The 23,413-nt window shown below is 44.6% G+C and overlaps 1 protein-coding gene across 5 annotated transcripts; it reads left to right on the top strand.

Moving 5' to 3' along the window:
- Positions 1 to 2,976: 2,976 nt before the first annotated feature.
- On the top strand, positions 2,977 to 23,410 carry LOC106657270 (serine/threonine-protein phosphatase 6 regulatory ankyrin repeat subunit A). 5 transcript variants are annotated; one of them, XM_023459179.1, is made up of 16 exons: positions 2,977 to 3,170; positions 3,275 to 3,833; positions 3,923 to 4,024; positions 5,095 to 5,196; positions 5,654 to 5,770; positions 7,234 to 8,139; positions 8,668 to 8,721; positions 9,087 to 10,314; positions 11,063 to 11,238; positions 12,064 to 12,492; positions 13,201 to 13,366; positions 13,443 to 14,297; positions 14,678 to 14,743; positions 16,645 to 16,912; positions 17,415 to 18,221; positions 22,867 to 22,896. In XM_023459179.1, the coding sequence occupies exons 2-15, from the start codon at positions 3,450 to 3,452 to the stop codon at positions 17,920 to 17,922; spliced, it is 5,361 nt and encodes a 1,786-aa protein (XP_023314947.1). In that variant the 5' UTR covers positions 2,977 to 3,170; positions 3,275 to 3,449; the 3' UTR covers positions 17,923 to 18,221; positions 22,867 to 22,896. The 5 variants fall into 5 exon arrangements, with proteins under 5 accessions (XP_023314947.1, XP_023314939.1, XP_023314955.1 ...); XM_023459171.1 differs by lacking the exon at positions 14,678 to 14,743 and adding an exon at positions 15,194 to 15,319 and having other exon boundaries at positions 2,978 to 3,170; XM_014378677.2 differs by lacking the exons at positions 8,668 to 8,721; positions 14,678 to 14,743 and adding an exon at positions 15,194 to 15,319 and having other exon boundaries at positions 2,979 to 3,170.
- Positions 23,411 to 23,413: the final 3 nt, after the last annotated feature.

Raw genomic sequence — 23,413 nt, 5'->3', positions numbered from 1 at the left:
TCGATGATGTTGAAAAACTGTTCGACCATGTCCTGGTCATAGAATTTGCAAATTGTGTGCAGAGGAGTACACCCCCCTGCATCAGCTAAGTTTGGATCGACGCCGTTTCTCAGCAGCACTTCGACCATCTGTACACTACAGTGACTGGACAGAGCGCAGACTAATGCTGTCCGTCCCTTCTTGTCTACGGCGTTGACTTGCCACGGCTGATTGAACTCGTCGTTGATCTCGAAAAATATCTTCGCCAAGTCAGCGTCGTCGCCGTCGTCGTAGATTTCCAAACAAATAATGTGGAGAGGTGTTGATCCACTCTGGTCAAAAGTCAAATTTAGGCGCCTATTTTTCGTGGCATTTCGCAGTAGCAATTGGACCATATGTTTTTTACAGCCGTTATTGTGCAGAGCATAGTGTAATGGTGTTTGACCCTTCTTGTCCTCGACCTCGATCTGCACCGGTTTATCGAGTTCTTCGTTGATCTTGAAAAACATCTCTAGCAAGTCAAGATCTTTGCCTTTCCAGCAAATGTAGTGCAACGGTGTAAGTCCCTCCGCATCGGCCAAATTGGGATTGGCGTTATTTCTCAGCAACGATTCTGCCGCTTTTCTGTGGCCCCACTGCAGAGCCATGTGTAGCGGCGGACTAATATTTAATATTGCGTTCAGGCAATCGGGATCCTGGCCGAACTCGAGGAATTTCTCGATGACATCGCTATGACCAGACACGCAGGCCGCATGAAAATGGCTGAGTCCATCGTGGTCGGTGTAATTTAGGTCAAATCTGTTGTAAATGTCAAAAAGATCACGAGCGAGTTCGTGGCACTCGAATCTAAAAACGGAATGAAGGGCTGTGGTGCGATTTAACAGTGGCTTGCCGTTTTCATCGACTTTGGGCTCGTCTTTGTAGCCGCTACGAGCCACGAACTCGACGAATCGTTTTCCTGCACAATAGGCTTCCGGTTCTCCAAAAAAGGAAAATGCGGACACCAAAAGGAGACGATCTATTTCTTCTTGTGTAAAAATGTCTCGGAGATTCGGAAGTTGGCCCTTCCAATCGCTGATCACGGAGTCGAGTTGATCGAGAAATTCTCGTAATTCTTCTTCGATATCCCAATTGACCTTTTCACGCATACTCCTCAACGTAACCACATTTTCTTGGTTAAAACGATCCACGTGTTCGGAATCGAGGTCGTTGCCCTCGCCGTGAAAACTAATTGAATTGGATTTTTCGTCGAACATTATTCTGCTAATTCACAGATACACACACGCACACTCGATATCTTGTAATTTAAAATATTAATTTTTTTAACACCACTTGCTGCAGTCGATGCGATATCTTGGTCGGTATTCACGTTGCGGCGTCTTGATGTGGACTGACTCATACATGCTCTAAGATCTACATAGAGAGAGAATCAAAAATACGTGGGCGAAGCTAAAAGAGAAAGTTCAATTCGGTAACGATTAGAAAGCTATTAAATCCAGCTTAAGGAGGCTCTACACCAATCATAACAATAGTACAGCGAGGCATCTGTCTGTCTCTTTCTCGCATTAGGCAGACAACTGCTCGCACTATTCGAAATCAATGATTTTGTTTAATTACTCATTAGTTAGCTCGTTAAAGGGTAATTTTTAACGTACCAATCGAAAGCTTCGAACTTTCTCTTTCAGAAAATATATTTTTTATTAAGATGGTTGATCTTTTAAATTAGTTATAAACAATAAAAGACCGCGTCTCATAAGAGCCCGTGTTAAAATCGCCATTTTTAAACTTGTTTGTTGTTGAAGAGAAATTCTGAACTAGAGATTATCTCAAAATGCACATCGATTCAGCTTATGACAACATGACACATGTATGCGATACATATGCGGATAATCATTTTCCCATAAATTTAATCTCAAACGCCACAAATTTTCGGTGCATCCTAAAGTCACTCAAGCATGTAATATATGTTGTGAAAGTCACTCTCACAAAAGGGTTATCTCAAACCCCACATCGAATCGGTGCATTATAAGATTACTCATACATGTTATACATGTGGAAAGTCATTTCCACAGAAGTATGCGCTCAAAGCTCATATGGATACTGTTCATAATAGTATCCCTTACATAAACAAATAGGATACTTACGGAAAGAAATGCCCAACAAAGATTAATTAAATAAAACACTTAGATACGAAGAATGACTTACGAATAAAATTGTAAGAAAATTGAATGTAAATGTTTGGCAGACTAAATCAAAATGTTTTATTCGTAGCAATATCTTAAGTTCCTTCTATGTTATGTCATTATTTAAAAAGAACGCTTAAAATTTAAATAAATCAATAAATTTTTAAAGAAAATCGAATCATATTATTCATTGTAAAGCTAAAAAAATAGACCACAATTTAGTTGATATTAATTTTATAATATTAGTGCTGGCCTGAATTTTGCAGACTTATACGTCTATCAGAAAGAAGTGAATAACTTCACTTTTTACTCTATTCAGCACATCATTTTATTGAATCGTTGAGAATTTATCTTTAGTTATTATTATTCGATGTCCTAAATCAAAAGAACAATGAGTCACAGGAGAGTTTCTAACGATCTCAATAGCGACTTCATCTTCGAATTTTAAAAATTTCTCATAGAATTGCTCATATACACGTACACAGGACGCGATGGAAGGCTCGAGTAAGTAGTCGCGTGTGCTCGTCTCTCTCTCTCTCTCTCTCTCTCTTTCTCTCACTACTCCCCCGCGAAACGCGCGCAGCCTAGACATTTGCATAAACCAGAAGGAGGGTACACAGTCCGTACAGCTTTAAAAGGATACATACATACATGGCATGCCAGCAGCAGCAGCAGCAGCGGCAGCGAGGACCTTGTCAAACGAGCGTATAAGGGGGCGAGCGAGAGAGGCAGAGAGTACCACCACCACCCCCCGGACGCGAGAGCCAGCCCACAACCAGCCAATCACCCTCTTTCGGTACTCTTACACACACGAACGTACACAAATACACATAAAGAGAGGCTCGTAACCGAGAGTGCGGTTTTGCGGTGAGAAAGTTTGAGAGAATTCCAGTCCAGTCCATTGCACGACTCCTTTGCAAGCTGCTGCTGCTGCTGCCATTATACCCAGAATTATAGAGAGTCAGGCAGGCTTTGCGCGAGAAGGGCTAGCATCGAGCCGATGCCGAGGTTTGTGCGCGCGGGGCAGCCCCGACGTTTACCGATCGTTTCGTCTACTTTTTGCGTTCGAAAACTCTTGCTTACCGATTTCTTTTCGTTGTCTTTTTCCACAGAATCAAGTGCAGTAGTACAAGCCTCGTGTGTGTACGCGTGTGACCAAAAAAAAACATGCCCGATATCTGATCGCGGATCGCGTTGCTGCGTGAGTAGTAGTCGTCTTCTCTGCGAAGAAAGTATCGTACTCGAGGATGTCTCGAGAGCGCCAGTGAGACATCCCCCCCGGAGAAGATGAGTAGCAGCGGCGCTGGCAAGAAAGCCGCTGGCGGGCCCGCGGCCAAAGACAGCGGCGGCACCAGCGACAAACCAGCCAAGGACAAGACCACGGCAGCCGCATCGACCTCGTCCAAGGAGGACACCCCGGCCAAGGACGCCAAAGATGAAGCCGCAGCGAGTTCGGGGACCAACGGCTCGCCCGGTGCCGAGGGTACGTCCCAGCCGAGCAGCAAGCCGAGCTCGGCTGGGGCGGCGGCCCGCGAAGCCGCCCAAAAGCTCCTGTCGGTGGCGAGTCGCGGCGAATGGTCGGCCGCCGATCCTCTTCTCAAAACCCTCGAAAAAGTCGTCCAGAGCCAGGGGGAGGACGCCCATCCACCCTTGGCGGGACTCATGGACCCAGTGAGTAGTAAATCGAGCCTCTTTCATTCGTTCCTTGCCCTCGCGTATATACATTAATTCTTTTCTTTGTCGTCTGCGGCTCGAAATAGCAAACGGGCATGACTCCACTGATGTACGCAGTCAAAGACAACCGCACGGCTTTCCTCGACCGCATGATCGAGTTGGGTGCCGACGTTGGAGCACGCAACAACGTGAGTATAGCGTATAATGTAATAATATCCGAAAGGCGTCGAGGTAAAAAACGAAAGGAAAAATCCCAGCAGCGAACGTGTGTATAAAAGTTCGCGGCCGATCGCGTGAGCGAACAATTAGAAAAAAAATTTCTCCAAAGTAGAGCTTGGCCAAGGCCGAGGATCGCTCGCGTTTCCTTACCCTGCACTTTATACATTGTTATTGTCGTCGTTCGTTGTTGTTGGCTGTTGCCGCGTTACCCGCAATTCTTATTCTTATTATTGTTATTATTGTTGTGATTATGATTATTATTATTAAGACGCAGTGAAAACGTATACAGGAGCAGTGGCGGTGCGAGCATAACTAGGCCAGTACATAAGCGATCTTACGCGGGACACGAAAAGCCCGCCGCGATTCTCGGCATCACATACACACGTACACACATACATTCGAAGCGATAAAATCGTATTCAGAAGCTTACTGACCTCTATACGCGCTACCCTATGCTATACCGCCACTGCTTCCCCTTATGCCCCCGCGCTGTATAATGTGCGCCTTTCTTGCGGCGCGTAACTTTTTTTTCTCTCTCTTCACGCGATGTCGCCTTCACGGCTAAAGCTCGTTAACCCACACTCGGGCGCGCGCGACTTTCTTTACTTACACCCCCGACTTTCGTTTCTACGATTGCGAAATGTCGAAATAATTTGCTTATCGTAGCCGTGCCTCTCGCGCCTTATCGCAACGTTCGATTTTTCGTTATTAATGACCGATTATTTACCCAAATTCCTTCGAGGCACTTTTGAAAATAGAAAGTAATGTGCAATATTCCTATGCACGAGGCGCACCCGAGCATTAACTGCCAATAAAGTCGATTCTCCAAATGAGACGTTAATAGATGTTGAAAGCCGCCGTATACGTATCGAGGTGCGGCTGATTCATTGCGTATTATTATCCCTTCGACCTCAAAGTCCGTGATTAATAAGCACGATTTTGCGTCGGATCGTTACACGATATGGCTCTGTATGTTGCGAGCAAACGATGTTTTCCCTTGTTACTCATTTTTATTTTTTTCCTATCTTTTTTTTCACAGGATAATTACAATGTCCTGCACATCTCGGCGATGTTCTCGCGAGAGGACGTCGTCAAGCTTCTGCTTTCAAAAAGAGGTGTCGATCCGTACGCGCCAGGAGGAGTAAGTATAAACGATCGCATAATGTTCCGACAATTTTTTTTTTTTTTTTTTTTCATGAAACATGATGACAATATATGAATTTTTTCGTGTACAAAGTTTTTGATACATAATCAATGTGCAATATACTCGATTTAAACGAAGAGTAAGTAATTCGTTGGCACTCAGAGTATGCAAGTAGATATGTAAACGTACATCGTAAAAACCGATCTGTATCATAGTGTATAGTGGATCGGTTTAGCACGCAAACTAGTTGACAGTATCCACACATCTCGTGACTGAGACTGTAAATATTTATATACTCATGTTTGGATGTATACTATTTGTTATCAATGAAAAACAAATATACACACAAACAAAATTACGAGAGACGTCGTGATCAATAATACTTCATGCAATCGTGCGTGCGTGTGTTTTTCTTTTCTTTCTCTGCTGGAAATGTCGCTCCGCCACATCTCAGCCCAGACAACAGACCGCAGTCCATCTCGTGGCATCACGACAAACCGGGACTGCTACGTCTATTTTACGAGTTCTACTGGCCGCGGCGGGTCGAGACATACGATTGAAAGTGGATGGCGTGAGTATATACATGCAAGCATTTACTTTATTTTTCTATACTTTTAAGATATCGCTGCAGCAGTGAACCGAAGGCATGGCACACTGCGTACAGTATTCTCTATCGTGTCGAGCGGAGAAAATACACGTACACGTCCCCCCGCTATTATATGAAAGTCCGCGCTCGTTGCAGTGCACCAAAGCGTCTAATGGTGTTTTCTAACGATTCGCGAGCTCAGCGGCTCATGCCTTCCCTTAAGGTGGATGAGAAACATCGCGTGGCAATAGACCATAGGCGTGTGCGCCGCGCGGGACTAGCAAGAGAGAGAGACCTGACTGCAAAGTTGAAATGGCACTACTTTTCGGGTGGTAGGCGAGGGGGTGGGTAAAGAGAGAAGTAGAGAGAGAGAGAGAGAGAGAGAGAGAGAGAAAAGGAGCAGATAGCGTGGAAGGCGAGATTTTTACTCTTTATTTTTTTTTCTGTGCAAGCTCGAAAAACGAGAAAACTGATCGCGTGACAACGAGCTGCGCACAGCATAGCTGCTGTGTTTGTGCCTCGACGATTCTCTCCCATGCCGCTTATTTTTTTATGTACGTTTCTCGGATTTAAATGGAAAAATGAAAAGTATATAATATCTGACATGGGTTTTGTCGAGCGATGCAGCGTAATATTGTCTCTCTCTTTCTCTATTCCGTGACGTTATAAAAATATCGCGTTGGGACAGCCACGGGACAAGACGAGAAACGAATTCACGTACGAATACAAAGAAAAAAAAGAAGAAAAAAAAATTAGAGGCCGAGTGATAAAAAAAGAAAGAAAGTTTCTAGGCTATCCGATCGACACGTTCGAGCTTGCAGCAACGAGCGAGAGGTGTGAGCTTGCAAGCTCGGCTCCTCGCTACACCTATACTTGAGGGGAGGGCGCCTAAATTGAGGATACGACGGAAATAATATTCGTTTTCGCGGAAAGAGCATCGGCAGGCAGAGTCAGAGTGCAGTGCAGTCAGGCGCACGATATATTCGTTTCGCACGTAAGCCTCGGCGGCTCCTAATCGGTTTCGGCGTTCGATCGTTTGTGAAAACTACACGTAAGGCTGCTGCTGGGGTCGAGCTGCCTCGGCCTCTCCGATGTCAGTCGTGTTCGAGGCCCCGCAGCTACTACGCGATGACATCATGAGGCGAGGCAGCAGCAGCCAACCGCTAGCTAGGCGAAATCCCGAGACGAGTAGAGGTCCGTATCAACAGCAGCAGCAGCAGCAGCAGCAGCTGGGTACGACGGCCAAACGGACGCTCGCGCGAGTCAACGTCCTCTCGCGCTACTGGAGATGCGCCGTCGACAACATCTTGGACGAAGTACGCGTACGTTTATTTCGAGTGGGAGATCGTTTGGGCCCAGCCGAGACAAAAACTACTGCTTTTAATAGAGAATCGTATAGATCGACGGACGTGGCGATCGATCGGTGTAATTGGTGCCTCCTGTTGCAGAAGGGAAAGATCCCGCTGCTGCTGGCCGTGGAGGCCGGCAACCAGTCGATGTGCAGGGAGCTGCTCTCGCAGCAGGCGCCCGATCAGTTGAGGGCGACGAATCCCGCCGGCGACACGGCCCTCCATCTGGCCGCGCGCCGACGCGACGTCGACATGTGTCGGATCCTGGTCGATTACGGCGCCTCGGTGGACTCGCAGAACGGCTCGGGCCAGACGGCCCTGCACATAGCGAGCGCCGAGGGCGACGAAACCCTGGTCAAGTACTTTTACGGGGTCAGGGCCTCGGCGTCGATAACCGACCATCTGGACCGCACGCCGATGCATCTCGCCGCGGAGAACGGCCACGCGAGCATAATCGAGCTGCTCGCCGACAAGTTCAAGGCGAGCATCTTCGAGCGCACGAAGGACGGCTCTACGCTGATGCACATAGCGTCGCTCAACGGGCACTCGGAGTGCGCCACGATGCTGTTTAAGAAGGGCGTCTATCTGCACATGCCGAACAAGCGTGGCGCCAGGTCGATACACACCGCGGCCAAGTACGGCCACGTGGGCATCATTTCGACTCTGCTGCAGCGAGGCGAAAAGGTCGACGCGGTGACCAACGACAATTACACGGCGCTGCACATAGCCGTGGAGAGCGCAAAGCCTGCCGTTGTCGAGACTCTATTGGGTTACGGTGCCGAGGTGCACGTGCGAGGCGGCAAACTTCGCGAGACGCCGCTCCACATAGCCGCAAGGGTCCCCGACGGCGACAGATGCGCGCTCATGCTGCTCAAGTCCGGCGCCGGCCCCAATCTGGCCACGGACGACGGACAGACGCCCGTGCACGTGGCGGCGAGCCACGGCAATCTGGCCACGCTCAAGCTGCTGCTCGACGATGGAGGAGATCCCATGTTCAAGTCCAAGGTAAGACGAGAGACGCAACTTAATTTTGATACTTCTTTCTTGTACAAAGTATACTAATTAACTGATATTAACGCGCAAACTTTTTTCGACATTTATACCGACACTTTTTTCTTTGTTTTTCATTTTGTATATTGAATTGTACATATTATCAAACAACCAGCGTAGATTTTTGGTCCATCCCGATTCCTCGTTGTATATCGATTTTTGATGTTTTTTCAGTTTTGTTTTTTTCAGTATACGTTTTTGTAGCCTATATTATATATCGTAGCGGATGTACATTGATGTAAGACACCATATAAATTTTACGATATAGTTACTGTAAATATCACATTTTTACACGACCGTGTAAATATTTCTCATTTTCATCGCATCGCAAGGTATTTTCTCTAAATTTTTTACAGATGCGGAAACACACGTATACATAACAGCCAAATTAATTAATCACATAAATAACGTTGAATTTCAAGTGATTAACGCTCGATGTTTTTCTCTCTTTTGCATCTGTTTCTTGTGTTTCCCGAATTATAGGCCAGCTCGGCTGCGCAAGCTCGTCTGCTGGAAGACGATATTAAAGTCTTTTATGTGAGCATTTCTTAGTGTGACACGAGAGAGGCTCGCTCTGTGTACATATACACGAAAGAATCAAACGAAACTACTACTACTACTACTGCAATGATCACGAAGAATATAATTTATTTATTTATTTTAATCTGCTTATGTGTAAAAGTCCGGAAGATCACGCGAGATGCTGAATCGCAACGCTCGATGTTTTTCACACTTGCTTCCGTCACCTATGTAGTTTTATTATACTTCCTATTACAAAGCACCCAGGGCACCTAATATATAAATAATTGTAAATGAGCTTGCGTAGATTTAATAGAAAGTTACCGCGATAAACGATTAGCCACTGAAAACACGTTGTTGTCAACATGCGCACTCGATGACAGAACGGCGAGACACCGCTTCATCTCGCCTGTCGTGGCTGCCGCTCGGACGTCGTGCGCCACCTCATCGAGTTCGTGCGCGACAAGAAGGGCCCCGAGCTGGCCACCAGCTACGTCAACAGCCTGAGTTTCGAGGGCGCCAGCGCCCTGCACTACGCCGCCCAGATCGAGCCCAAGGAGGTGGTGCAGCCGGGTGACGATCGGGCCGTCATCCGGGCTCTCCTCGAGAACGGCGCCGACGTGGGGCTCCAGACCAAGCAGGCCCAGGAGTCGGCCTTCCACTACTGCGCCCTGGCGGGCAACAACGAGGTCTTGTCAGAGATGATCAGCCACATGAGCGCCACCGAGGTGCAGAAGGCGCTCAACAAGCAGAGCGCGGTGGGCTGGACGCCTCTGCTCATAGCGGCGCATCGCGGACACATGGACATCGTGAACAATCTGCTGGCGAATCACGCCCGAGTCGACGTGTTCGATCTGGAGGGTCGCTCGGCACTTCATCTCGCTTCGGAGCACGGCTACCTCGAGGTCTGCGACGCCCTGCTGGCCAACAAGGCCTTCATCAACAGCAAGTCCCGAGTGGGCCGCACCGCGCTACATCTGGCCGCGATGAACGGCAACACGCACCTGGTGCGCTTCCTCGTGCAGGACCACGGCGCGGCTCTGGACGTACTCACGCTACGTAAGCAGACGCCGCTGCATTTGGCCGCGGGGGCGGGCCAGCTGCTGGTCTGCAAGCTACTATTAGAACTGGGCGCGAGCATCGACGCCACGGATGATCAGGGCCAGAAGCCCATACACGCCGCGGCGATGAACAATTACGCCGAGGTGGCCCAGCTGTTTCTCCAGCGCCATCCGAGCCTGGTGATGGCCTGCACCAAGGACGGCAACACGTGCGCGCACATCGCCGCGATGCAGGGCTCGGTGCGCGTGATCGAGGAACTGATGAAATTCGACCGACAGGGAGTGATCACGGCGAGGAACAAGCTGACCGAGGCGACCCCGCTGCAGTTGGCGGCTGAGGGTGGCCACGCCGAGGTCGTCAAGGCCCTGGTGAGGGCGGGCGCCTCGTGCGCCGACGAGAATCGCGCGGGTTTCACGGCGGTGCATCTCGCGGCGCAGCACGGCCACGGACAGGTGCTGGAGGTCATGCGATCGTCCCAGAGCCTGAGGATATCCAGCAAGAAGTTGGGTGTCACCGCCCTGCACGTAGCCGCTTACTTCGGACAAGCTGGTGAGTCGATATTACTACTTTCTGTACCTTTTCTATATTTTTCTTGTCGAGCAAAGTGCAATAATGATTCCTGCGAGCCGAGAGTTTGTACGCATAACTGCAACTTTGATAATATGCCATTAAAAAGATAAGTGCAGGGAGGGCTGACTACGCGATTCGCAAAATATTTTTACATAGAATCGTACGTGTACGTGTTTGTACATTTCTTTATTACGTTTTTAAACGCAACTTTGGCCTGCGGAGCCCATTGATCGTTGTGTGCGCCGTGGCAAAAAAATATCGCAGCTTTATATTGTATGATACGGAGAATAATAACTTTGCGTAACGTCCATGCGGCTATAGAAATTTCCAAGTTTTGCATTTGGCTATACACGTATCAAGAAAAAAAACTACGAAACGTGACGAAAAGTAGAGTGGGGATACAGCTACACGCGAAATTTCTATTTTCTCATGTGTGCATTGGCTGTGCTTATTTCCTGCGACGCATCGACAGCGTGCGGCACGGTATATAATAATAATAATAACAATAATGCAACGTGCGACGATAAGAAAAATATCGAGATCGAAACGAACCTTGACGCAAGGTCTCGTTTCGTGACTTATAAAGCTCGATCAGAAAAACATGCTTAGACTTTGAAAAGAAAAGAAAAAGTTGTACAGATCATGGGCAAGAGATTGCGGAGCACGTGAAAAATTTCATCGAGTTATGTCATGCCTCTGATTTCCTTCTTTTTTTTTTTGTTCACAGACACGGTGCGAGAGCTACTGACTCACGTGCCGGGCACCGTGAAGTCCGATCCGCCGACGGGCGGCTCGCTGGTCGGCGAGCTCGGCAGCGAATCGGGCATGACGCCGCTGCACTTGGCGGCCTACTCGGGCAACGAGAACGTCGTCAGATTACTCTTGAACTCTGCCGGTGTGCAGGTACGAGCCCACTTACTTGGCACACAAAACTTTCTTTCCGAATTTTTTTTTTCTCTTTCGACTCCTTCGAGCGTATAAATAGCCTTCATTTTTAATTGCAAGTTCACTGGCAATTGGGGAGCTTTTCGTGTGGGTGTAGCTCGGTCAAATAATTCGCGTGCGTTACTTGTGGTTCTCAATGAATTTTTCTAAAAATTATATTTCAGTCAAGGTTGAGATGACAGAGAGGAAATCGATAAAATCAATTGAATTAATATACAAATCAATTAAAAAAAACTTAACTCATTTTTAGAATGCAGCTAACTGAGAACAGCTGTCAAAATAAAAATTTCACGAAAAAAAAAAAATGAAAGTTCAAGCGAATGAATACATTTAATTTAAATATAAATTCAGTTGCATCACTTCTAGTACTTTTATTAAATGAGTTTATTTATTTACTTGGCTTTTTTGTCAAAGTTTCACTCTGACAGCTGCATTTACACGGCACTTTATTGATTTTAATAATGAGTTATATTATTGTGAGAAAATGTAAAAATTCATATTCCAAAATTCACCTTGTATCGTAACAAGATTTAAAGTCATCGCAATTAAAAAAAGTGTCATGTTTGACTATAAGCTTTTCACTTTTATCAACAGATGGAGCATCTTAAACTCACAAGTAGCAAAAAAATGTCCGATTGGCATAAATACGAAACATTTATGAATAATATATTCTTGAATTCTTAATAGTAATACAAAAAACTAAATAAACATGGTTTTAAATTAATCAAATGAGACATGTTGTCTTGGTTTGATCGTTGATCAATGCTACACATAATTTAACAGGTCGAAGCCGCGACAACGGAGAACGGGTTCAATCCATTGCATTTGGCCTGTTTCGGTGGTCACATAACGGTGGTCGGCCTGCTGCTGAGTAGATCGGCCGAGCTGCTGCACAGCGCGGACCGCTACGGCAAGACGGGTCTGCACATAGCGGCGACCCACGGCCACTACCAGATGGTCGAGGTGCTGCTGGGCCAGGGCGCCGAGATCAACGCCACGGACAAGAACGGCTGGACGCCGCTGCACTGCGCCGCGAGGGCCGGCCACCTGGACGTGGTGCAGCTGCTCGTGCAGAGCGGCGCGTCGCCCAAGAGCGAGACCAATCTCGGCTCGGCGCCCATATGGTTCGCCGCCTCCGAGGGGCACAACGACGTTCTCAAGTATCTCATGGAGAAGGAGCACGACACCTACGCCCTCATGGAGGACAGGAGGGTGAGTAGTAGTATATAGCAGTGAGTGACGCAACGCGCACACAAATCTGGGTTGCAATTTCAATATTCGGGCTCGCTTTTACTTATATATGCATGCATCGATCGGTTGCGAGGATTGCTTACCCCGCTGCGTTTGTGTCGCGCGCCGCTCCACGGAACTGGAGTAGGCCTCTCCGTGTCCCCCTTTCGCCGAAGAAAATGAAAAATATCCCCTAAACTTGGTAAGAAAAAGTAAAAGACACACACACACGATTCGACGAAAAGTCATTATATACAGGGGGGCGGACTTTGCGTAAAACAATTACGAAAATCCGTGCGAACGTACATATACTAATGTATATAATACGATACACAACAATCTCCATCGCGAAGGAACCGAGAAAAAAAAGTGGAGAGGGAGACAAGCGAAACGTATACAGTACGAACACAGCAGTAGTGTATATAAATCCTTGCGCTGCAGCCCTTAACGCTCGTCTGACACGCGACACACGCCGTTCTATAGTTATACCTATACAGTACGGAATTGTGCATCGCTTGATACCTAGCTAGCCTTACCTATATACACGCGTCGCGTCGTCCTTGCTGCTGCCTAGTCGACGCGGCGCGATGAAATAGAGTCTCGGCATGAGCGGCGTCGCCTACCCCCCCGGCCGTCCTATTTCCATTTCTTATATTCTATTCTTTTCTTTTTTTCTCTCTCCGTACACAGTTCGTGTACAACATGATGGTGTGCAGCAAGAGCCACAACAACAAGCCGATCGAAGAGTTCGTACTGGTCTCGCCCGCGCCCGTCGACACAGCCGCCAAACTGTCCAACATCTACATCAAGCTGTCGGAAAAGGAGAAGGAGCGCGCCAAAGACTTGATCGCCGCCGGTAAACATTATGCAAATCAACTGCCGATGATAACGAGCGACCAACGCGAATCGATCGGTATTATTATTACGTACAGGCAAGCAATGCGAGGCGATGGCGACGGAGCTGCTGGCCTTGGCCGCGGGCGCCGACTCGGCGGGCCGCATCCTCACCTCGATGGACAGGCGCAACGTGGAATTTCTCGACGTCCTGATCGAGAACGAGCAGAAGGAGGTGATCGCCCACACGGTGGTGCAGCGCTACCTGCAGGAGTTGTGGCGAGGCAGCCTAAATTGGAACGCATTTCGCACGATACTATTGTTCATAGTATTCGTCATCTGCCCTCCGGTCTGGGTTGTCTTCGCCCTTCCCCTCGGACACAAGTACAACAACGTGCCCATCATCAAGTTCATGTCCTATCTGACCTCGCACATCTATCTCATGGTGTTTCTGGCGCTCGTCGGCATCATACCGGTCTACACGGTCAATCGTAATCCCCTCGTCCCGTACTGGTACGAGTGGTGTCTGCTGGTCATGCTCTCGGGCCTGCTGCTCTTCGAGCTCACCAATCCGAGCGACAAGAGCGGCCTGGGCTGGATCAAGCTGGCTGTGTTACTGTTCGGCATATTCGGCGTGGCGTTCCACCTGCTCGGCTACTTCAACATCGTCGCCGTCGACAATTACGGCACTCTGCTCTATCTGCGAAATCAGCTCTTCGCCCTGAGCTTTTTGCTGGCCTGCGTGCAGATCCTGGACTTTCTCTCGTTTCATCATCTCTTCGGGCCCTGGGCCATCATCATCGGCAATCTCATGAAGGATTTGGCCAGATTCTTGGCCGTCTTGGCCATCTTCGTGTTTGGCTTCTCGATGCACTTCGTCGCGTTGAATCAGGCCTTCAAGGAGAAGAGCAACCGAGACACGAACAAACAGAACAAGCCTCCGTTCTCCGATGGTGAGTCGGCCTCTGCCTTTTTTCATCACTCGACACAGCTCGACATTCTTTTCTTTTTTCTTCTTTTACTTCTTTCTACTTTTTTTTACTCTTCTTATTTTATAAACTTTTTTCTTTACTTTTTCAATCAGTAACAAATAATCAGGTAATCTTAAGCCTAATGACTCAACAGACTCGTGTCTGTGTGGGTGGTTGAAACAATTTCCTATCGATTCACACCGATTTTTTTCTTTTTTTACCATTTTGCATTTTTTACAACTCTATTTGCTTTTTGATTCTCTAACGCAATGACAAAACAATTTTTTAATAACATGAAACATTTTTTAACAGTTTTTTACATATTATACTTTTTGTCTTACTTTTTCTTCTCTCCTGAAAAGAGCCCGTTACCGAACCACCGATTGTAGAACAATTACCGTATAACCCCAAGAAACCAAGACGTCCAGGTAACCGTATCAAAGCAAAGCAAAAAAAAAACAAAAAAAAAGTACGTCACGCAACAATTAACACGCAGCAAGGCTACGTATATTAATTTATACTACAAAAACCAAAATTGAGAATAATCCGAGGCTGATTTTTCAACCACCCTTTAATACAGCTTAGAAAATTAGATATAGAATATAGCTACGAAAAATACCAATGAGAGCTATGAATTTTTTAGAATTAGACGCGCGATACCAAAAAAATCTATTATGAACTATGACAATATTAGATTAGATACTTTTTTACAATTGCAATAATCAACACACCTATTGTATCATACAAAAAACTATATCTTAATCTTAGGCATTATATACAACAAAAATATTTATAACAATATACTATTATGAAACTTATATGAATATAGATCGTATATAAGTCTGTATGTGTGTTATTGTATCACGATGGGCTATTAGAAATGGTGGCGCAAAATTTAACCGATTGGGAAATGATCGAGACTAACGTACCGATTCCACCGGTAACGTCGCATCGACGCTTTGGGCGCTACAAGAAAAAGACCGGTTGCGACGATACACAAGACCGTAAGTCGTCTCTGTCTCTCGGCTGCGCGAGCGACGAGAGCCGCTGCTGCTGCTGCTGCTGCTCGCCAGCGGCCGAGAAGCAATTGAACAAAAAAAAATATAACTTACACCACAGCATCAGTGTCTTTCTTGTTGTGTCGTCCAGTGCAGTTCAAATGCAGCATATGTTTTATTACAACTAACTCTGTTATAAATACAAATACATTATAATCAACCATTGTTGTGTCGTGTGTGTTTTGTTCTTTCTCTCTGCTGCTGAATTAAAAAAAAAAAACAAAAAAAAAGAGAGAGAAAAAAAGAGGAGACACGTTCTGTCCGCTTCATGTGGTTACGTCAATATTGCAAGCCGCAATTTCAACAAATGCATCTCTTTGGCCTGTTGTGCAGTCCGCTCCCTCATAATAACATATGCAACAATACGAAAAAAACCATGTGCGTCGCGCGGCCGCCGCCGCCGCTCAGCCACCCACCCCCACCTTCTGTGCATTCGTACGTCACACCCACATTTGTCCTAGTGTCAACTTTTCTATCTTTATATGTATGTGTCTGTGCGCCGCAACGAACTCGTCACACTCGCAAGAACCAAAAAAAAAACACCTACTCTGAGCTTGTGGAGATGGCATCTTCTATTTTTTCTATGCATGCGAACAGCTGAGAAGATACTCGACGAAAGCTTTCGCTATCCACAATCAACACCATCATTTATAACATAATAAGTGTCTACATACGCAATATACCACGCCAAAATAAATGTTTGTTCAAGTACTTTTCTATTTTCTAAGTCTACATAAAATATCTGTACCTGCATACGTCCTGTTGAGAGCAAACGTCAATTTTGAATTTATGTTCGCGCGCGTAAACGAGATCGAGCGTATGATAATGTGTCTGTATGTGTGTTGCGTCAAACCAAAGTGTCAATTTTTGGTTGTGAAATTCTTGAATAAAAGCCAGAAAATATGAATAATATGTCTTAGCGATCACTTAACTGTAGTCCAAAAGTAAACTGTACTGTCCAAAGTGCACGAGTGCATGTTATCAGCTGTAATGATAGTTATTATATTAGTCAATTACAATAGAAAGTTTAGACCTAGAATAGAGCTTCAAGTAGCCAAAACGCAGAGTAGTCGAACAAAGTGTCTGTCAACCAGCTCCGTCACTGTCACCCGCTTTTATGTTGAAAAAACCAAACAAATCGTAGTGGGTACTTAATCAAACGTAGAATTGACTACAACAACAACAAACAAAAAATTAGAAAAGCAATGAGAGATGCAGTCGTGGCAATTTTTTGTTTGCGGCTTCACCTCTACTTCACACTCACCGCACAGTGAAAATGAATCCGATGCTCGCCTTCGAGTATCTCTTCTTCGCCGTCTTCGGCCAGACGACCCACAGCGAGCTCAAGGTCGAGCAGAACCAGCCCGAGTGGACCTCGAGCCTCTTCAAGCTTGCCTTCGGCGTCTACATGCTCGTGGCGGTCATCGTCCTCATCAATCTGCTCATCGCCATGATGAGTGACACGTATCAGCGCATCCAGGCCCAGTCGGACATCGAGTGGAAATACGGATTGAGTAAACTTATTAGAAATATGCACAGGTAAGCCCATATGAGTAGGTAGTTGGACAAATATATTGTAGACCAGTAGTTATATATTATCTCGAAATGCAGATCGGCAGTAGTTTTTTCTACACTTTTTTATACGGATGATGGACTTTTGTCATCGTTTCATAATTCTCGTTACATTGAAAATTTGATTAAAATGAATTTTTCTTATAATTTTATGCCAACACGTTTGAAAGTATTTTTGCAACGATTGCATGATTTACATTTGGCTCGATTCTTGACTTTTGGATTTTTCACGCACTGATAAGTGCAAATTTGATCAAAAAATTGTAAAAAGGCTACGACAAAGACTCGCTACGAGGGTCGTTTTTTTGTGCGAGGAAAATTGACGTATCTTGCGAGACATCCTGCGCGGGAGTTTTGCTTTTTGACGGCGGTGTGACCCTCCCCCCATAACGATCGGACTGCACAATCTCGCTCGTGAACCAGTCATAAAGTATAGACGAGAATTTTTATTCTCTCCTGGCACACACAGAACGACCACCGCACCCTCGCCGCTGAACCTCTTCACCACCTGGATCGTGTACTTCATCAAGCAGTGCCAGCAGCGCAGCGCCAGCAAGAAGCGGCCCTCGCTCGTGCACATGATGGGCCTGCAGCGCAGCGGCGGGCGCATGTCTCCGCGCTCCAAGATGGGCGCCAAGTGGCTGTCCAAGGTGAAGAAGGGCCCCGAGAGCCAGGAGGCCAAGGACAGCATCACGGCCCTGTCGGTGATGCAGCAGATGCATCTGTCGCCGCTGGGCAGCCAGCTGTCCTTCAACAGCGCGGCCAGAATCGAGAGCGTCGTCGACTGGGACGCCATACGCAAAAAGTATCTCGTGCTCACGGGCAACGAGCCGGAGAAGGAGCCCGAGAAGGAGGAAAAGGACAGCGAGGATAACGAGCATCAGCAGCAGCACGACGCGATGAATCTCAATGGGAACAATGCCTTCGGGGCGGCCTCCAATGCTCCGGGATCGCAGTCCAATAATCCGCCAATTTAAAAAAAAAAAAAACAGCTGCATTCGACGAACTGCACCTCCACAGCACAACACACAACAAATAAACCAACAAACGACGTAGTTTATGTATATATCGTAGAAGAATATCGTGTTTCAGTGTTAAAGATAATAACGCTTAATTGTAAAGTATATTTAAAGATTAACGAAACAAAAAATAATAATAATAATTAAACACTCGCGTGTTCGTCGATCGAAGAAAGAAGAACGAAAATACCAAGAAACGACGACGACGACGACAACGACTACGACGATGCGTTTCGTCGCTGTCGTACTTTTAGCGAGTAAGTAATTGCGACGAAGAAAATAAAAATTAGAGAAACAGAAAATCATCTATTTTGTACGTGTATGTTGTTGTGTCCTGTTACACGGTGGTGTCTTGTTCTGTCCCCCTCGATCTGTGTATCTTTAGCGAGAGATTATTAGTTTAGGGTGCGAGAAAAGCTCGGTGCTGTTGCATCGGTTGGAAATTACGCTAAAAAGGTATACGAGTGATTCCACATTAAAAAAATTCTTCAAATTTGAAGTTGAAATTGCGATTGGCATTTTTTTTACTTGGCGCGTATAATGGACGTTGATAATTGTTTATTGGAGGTCTAGAAATATCGAAAAATGTGGTAATAAATTTACTTAGATATTTTGTCTATAGCTATTTTTGAGTTCCACAAAACGAAAAATTGCGTTTTTTAAGGGTTACCAGTAGATAGACGATTAATTATTTGAATAATTATTACAATTACTCTATGATAGTCAATAATTATAGCTATTTTATTAACTCATTAAATATTATAAGATAGTCCCAATAATCATTCAAATGACTAATCGTCTATCTACCGATCATCTATTGGCTTGGTTATTCCTGTGACTACTTTTTCGAGTTCAACATTGCTGAAATCGTTCGAAAATTTTTTCTCTCTTTTTCTCTCTTCCTCTCTTCTTGGCTTTGGAAAAACGAATACATAGAAGAAAAGTTCACTAGAATTCGAAAAAAGGCATTAAAATGGTATAATTTGTGGTGAATATTAAACTACACTGAAAAAATACCTTAAAAAAAGGATTATATTCATAGCCAGCATAAGATGTATTTAAAAAACAAGCCATTATAAAAAATTGACGAGCTACTAAGGATGAGCTGAAGGTGACTATATTATAAAATTAACATCGACTAACGGGTTCAACATTTTATTAGCTCACAATTAATACAGTGCGCTTGATTTTCTTCCAAAAATTTATTGATCTTTTTAACATTTAAACATTGTTTTACATAATGACATAATATTTGAGGAAATTATAATACAATTGTAAAATTGTATACGTTCATAAAGTTTTAATGCGTGAGTATTATTTATGCATCGAATTAATGTGCCTTGTAAGACTATACTGAGTTGAGGTATTCTTTCCACATAGATTACAAGTATGTGTGACATCATTGTGCATCGAATCGATATGTATTTTGAGATTTTGTTTTCGTGTAAACGACTTCCCGCAAATATCGCATGAATGAGTAATTTTACCATGCACCGATTCTACGTGGATTTTGAGAGTACACTTACGGGTGAATGTCTTTTGGCATATACCCATGTATGTCTGACACCATTATGTACCGAATCAATGTGGATTTTGATTAAACGTCTCTCCGCATATATCACAAACATGAGACATTTTATTATGCACTGCCTCAATGTGTCTTTTGAGATACCTTTTTTGAATAAAAGACTTTTCACAAATATTACATGTATGTGTGACACCTTTATGCACCGTATCGATGTGGGTTTGGATATAACTCTCACTTACGAATTCTTTTCCACACAAATTACATGCATGTTTGATACCTTCGTGCACAACAATAATATGGGTTTTAAGACTACTTTTTGTTGCAAATGTCTTTCGATATGTATCACATACGTGAGGTTTATCATTATGCACAGTGTTAATATGTGTTATGAGGTTACGTTCGCTGTGAGATCTTTTTTTGATTCTTTCTGTATTTTGATCGACAAGTTCACAATTGAGATTCAAATTTAATTCTTCTCTAACGTTACCATCAAGTTCCCGTTCCACTTCCTCCGCGGATTCTATTTTAATTATGTTTTTAGTTTCATAATCATCGCTATATTTCATGTACTCCAAGTGACTTTGAGAGTCATCAAATTTTTGAACTATCAATGGATCCGTCTTGACGTCTTCACATTCAAAAACTATTTCCATTTGGTCAACAAGTACGCTTTTTCGAAATGTATAGGTCTGTCGAAAAATTAAATATTAGTCACGCATAATTATAATACGAGTTAGATACGTAAATCAACACTTACGGAATTTTCTCGGGCAAATGGCAAGAGTTGAAAGTTTTTCAGATCGGGTTTTTCGTCCATCATTTCACTACTATTCTCAGAAAGCGACACATCAATAAGTTCCTCTTTGACTCTGACACAAGCCCAATTAAATTCATCACTGGATTCCATTTTCTGCACTTAAAATTTCGTTAACAATTAATCTTTTTGAAATGATATATATTAATTCAACACGAAAAGACAGGCGAGAAACGTACGTTGTGTCTGTACAGAGAGCGGCAGTTTCTGCTTCATACAAGTAGCGCGCACAGCCCTGTAAGTATAGTGCACAGACTTATCGTGGCATGCACGGCAAAACACCTTGCGGGGCAACAGTAGAAGCGGTCAGCATACGACGTAAAAAGTAAACAATAGAATAACACAGCTCTATTCCTTCATGAGGAGAATAATGACAAATCGTGTTATGAAATTTCATAGTTATTTTAATGTAAAGCGAAGCGTAATTGAATCATTATAATTATATAATTGAAAATATAACATTATAATATATCTTATGTTTGATGAATAATTCATATTATTCATCAATGATTAATTTATATGAAAAAATGAGAAATTAAAAAACAATTCTAAGGTGCAAGAAGCTCATTCAAAAAGAGTAGGTTTTAGAAAAATTATAATGTCAGAAAATTTTATTATGGTACATGAAAAAAAATTAATTTGTTACGTAGTAAAATTTGCAATAACGTAGTAATTTTTATGACAAAAGTTGAGTAAATCCCTCGATTACTACATAGTTATTTTTTCTAAGATATTTTTAACATTAATATGAAATTTGAATTACTCTTCACTTTACAAAAAAAGTGTTATTCTCTTTTTATACAGCTACAATATTTTTTATTAATTGTATGATTGTTGAGTAAAAAATATTTTAATTTGCCAACTAATAGTTTAACATTTGCCGCATTTTTTGAGCCAGTGAGTTTCTCTTTTGTTATTCAATGTTCCAAGAGAGCCAAAAAGAGCATTAGAGAAAAGTTTTGGACGATTTCAGCATTATCAAATAGTATGTCACGTTTAAAAGAATATATTTCTTAATTTTCTTTCCTGGGCACTGAGTATCCAGAGAAAAATTATCTACGGAAATTTCCACAATGCACACATTTTCCTGTGTTTCTGGAACCTCAGTAAATAATTATCAACGTTCATTACACTTTCTAAGTGACAAACATTTCATTCGCGATAATAGCCTCGAATTTAAGGAATTGCTTAGAATTGCTCAAGTAGTTGTGCTTTCGATCTTCAGAAGCTGGATCTTGGCACGACGAGCGAATCGAATTTCCAGCCAGAGCAATCGATCGAGCAATATATGGTTGTTTCTTAGAACTATATTTATATACCTTCGTATAAAAATTATAATCATCATGCATGAACACACTGACTTGTTTTCTACCATGAATGGGTGCGTGTGTGAATTTGCTTACATATACCGACGGCGATTTATTATTATACATTATATCACACGACAATTCATCATTAAATCCACGCAAACGTAGAGGACACGTAAAAAGCTATAGTTCTAGCGAGCGAAATCGACGATATCGGTAATAACAATGTCGATCGGCTCGAATTGCGTCATCCAAGAAAAAATGTGAACCGAGAGCATATTGAATTTTGCGAATGCCTGCGACACGAATCCTCATCTTCCGTCCGTATACGATCCACGCGCGAACCTAATTAGTAAATAGTTTAAAAAGAACAACAACAACAACGAGAGAAAAGAAGGACAGCTCTAAAACGATCCTCGTACGCTGGGGGTCCTCGGTGAAATTATCATTGCAGTTGTCATGTGGCCGCATCACGCGATCGAACTGCTGTTCTTCGCGATCTTCGGCCAGACGACCCACGAGAACTTCAAGGTCGTGCACCGCGACAAGCAGGAGTACTGGACCACGGCCTTCTTCAAGCTCGCCTTCGGCATTTACATGCTCGTCTCCGTGGTGGTGCTGATCAATCTGCTGATCGCCATGATGAGCGACACTTATCAGCGCATCCAGGCCCAGTCGGACATCGAGTGGAAGTACGGCCTGAGCAAGCTTATTAGGAATATGCACAGGTGCGGACCACTGAAACACATACACACATCGGCATCTAATTACCATGTAGTCGTTGTACGACGCAAACGTATATATATAAAATGGAAGTTGTTCTTAGGCTCGTATCGTAATGTGTATGTAGTCGCATAATCAGTTGCATGAGTGTGCGTGGATTGTAATTGAATCAATAGTTATAAAGTTGAGTAGGTAATTTGAATACAAGATAAACACTTATAAATGTACGTAATTTTTAAGTTGCACCGCTTATGTGTCTATTCTATAATGTTGATTATGTGTACAGCAGGTGTCGATTTTTTTCTTTTTTCGACTGTGTTTCACTGGGTAAGTAAGTATCAGTAAGTTGATTCGGTCAGACCCGAATGAACGTTGATGTTGTTTTTTTTTGTAGTCAAGAGAAAATCACCGTAGAAATGATATCAACTAGACGTAATATAATGTAATTAGTAAAATTGAGAGTCGTACACAGAGAGCACATGTAGAGCCAAAATACTAGACGTCTCAGAGGCTAAATATATTCCCCGCAGAACGACGACGGCCCCCTCGCCGCTGAATCTCATCACCTCCTGGGTGACCTATCTCTACAAGACGTGCAAGAAGCGCCGCCACAAGAAGGAACGCCCGAGCCTGGCCAACATGATGGGCATCGGTCGGCATCGTAGCGGCCATCAGCTCTCGCCGCGCTCCAAGATGGGCGCCAAGTGGCTGTCCCGGGTGAAGAAGACTCACTCGCAGGTCGCGCACAAGGACAGCGTCACCCTATCGATCATGCATCTGTCGCCGCTGGGCAGTCAGCTGTCCTTCGGCAACGCCACGAGGATCGAGACCATCTGCGACTGGGACGTGGTGAGGCGCAAGTATCGCGAGCTCCATGGCGACGACTCCGCAGCGGGCTCGGGCGACAACAAAGGCTCGAGCGAGACCGGGGACAAGTCGGGCCAAGCGGGCCAGGCCAACGGAGGCGAGACCGAGTTGTTAGCCGTGGAAGACGCGACGACGGCCAGCATAGTCGGCAGCCAGGCCACCCTCATCGCCTCGACGTCCTAGCGCTCGGAGAACGGCCACGGCAACGAC

The sequence above is a fragment of the Trichogramma pretiosum genome, unplaced genomic scaffold (assembly GCF_000599845.2).
Source record: "Trichogramma pretiosum strain Unisexual culture from Peru unplaced genomic scaffold, Tpre_2.0 scaffold66, whole genome shotgun sequence".
Taxonomy (NCBI): Eukaryota; Metazoa; Arthropoda; class Insecta; order Hymenoptera; family Trichogrammatidae; genus Trichogramma; species Trichogramma pretiosum.
Note: the sequence above shows the minus strand (reverse complement) of the source record. Positions and strands in the feature narration are given on the sequence as shown.

Bases quoted from the DNA above. Each gene is read 5' to 3' on its own strand.
- LOC106657270 (XM_023459171.1), top strand. From the start codon at position 3,450: ATGAGTAGCAGCGGCGCTGGCAAGAAAGCCGCTGGCGGGCCCGCGGCC. The intron at 10,315-11,062 runs GTGAGTCGATAT...TTTTGTTCACAG, and splicing joins CGCTTACTTCGGACAAGCTG to ACACGGTGCGAGAGCTACTG. The intron at 14,298-15,193 runs GTGAGTCGGCCT...ATGGGCTATTAG, and splicing joins CAAGCCTCCGTTCTCCGATG to AAATGGTGGCGCAAAATTTA.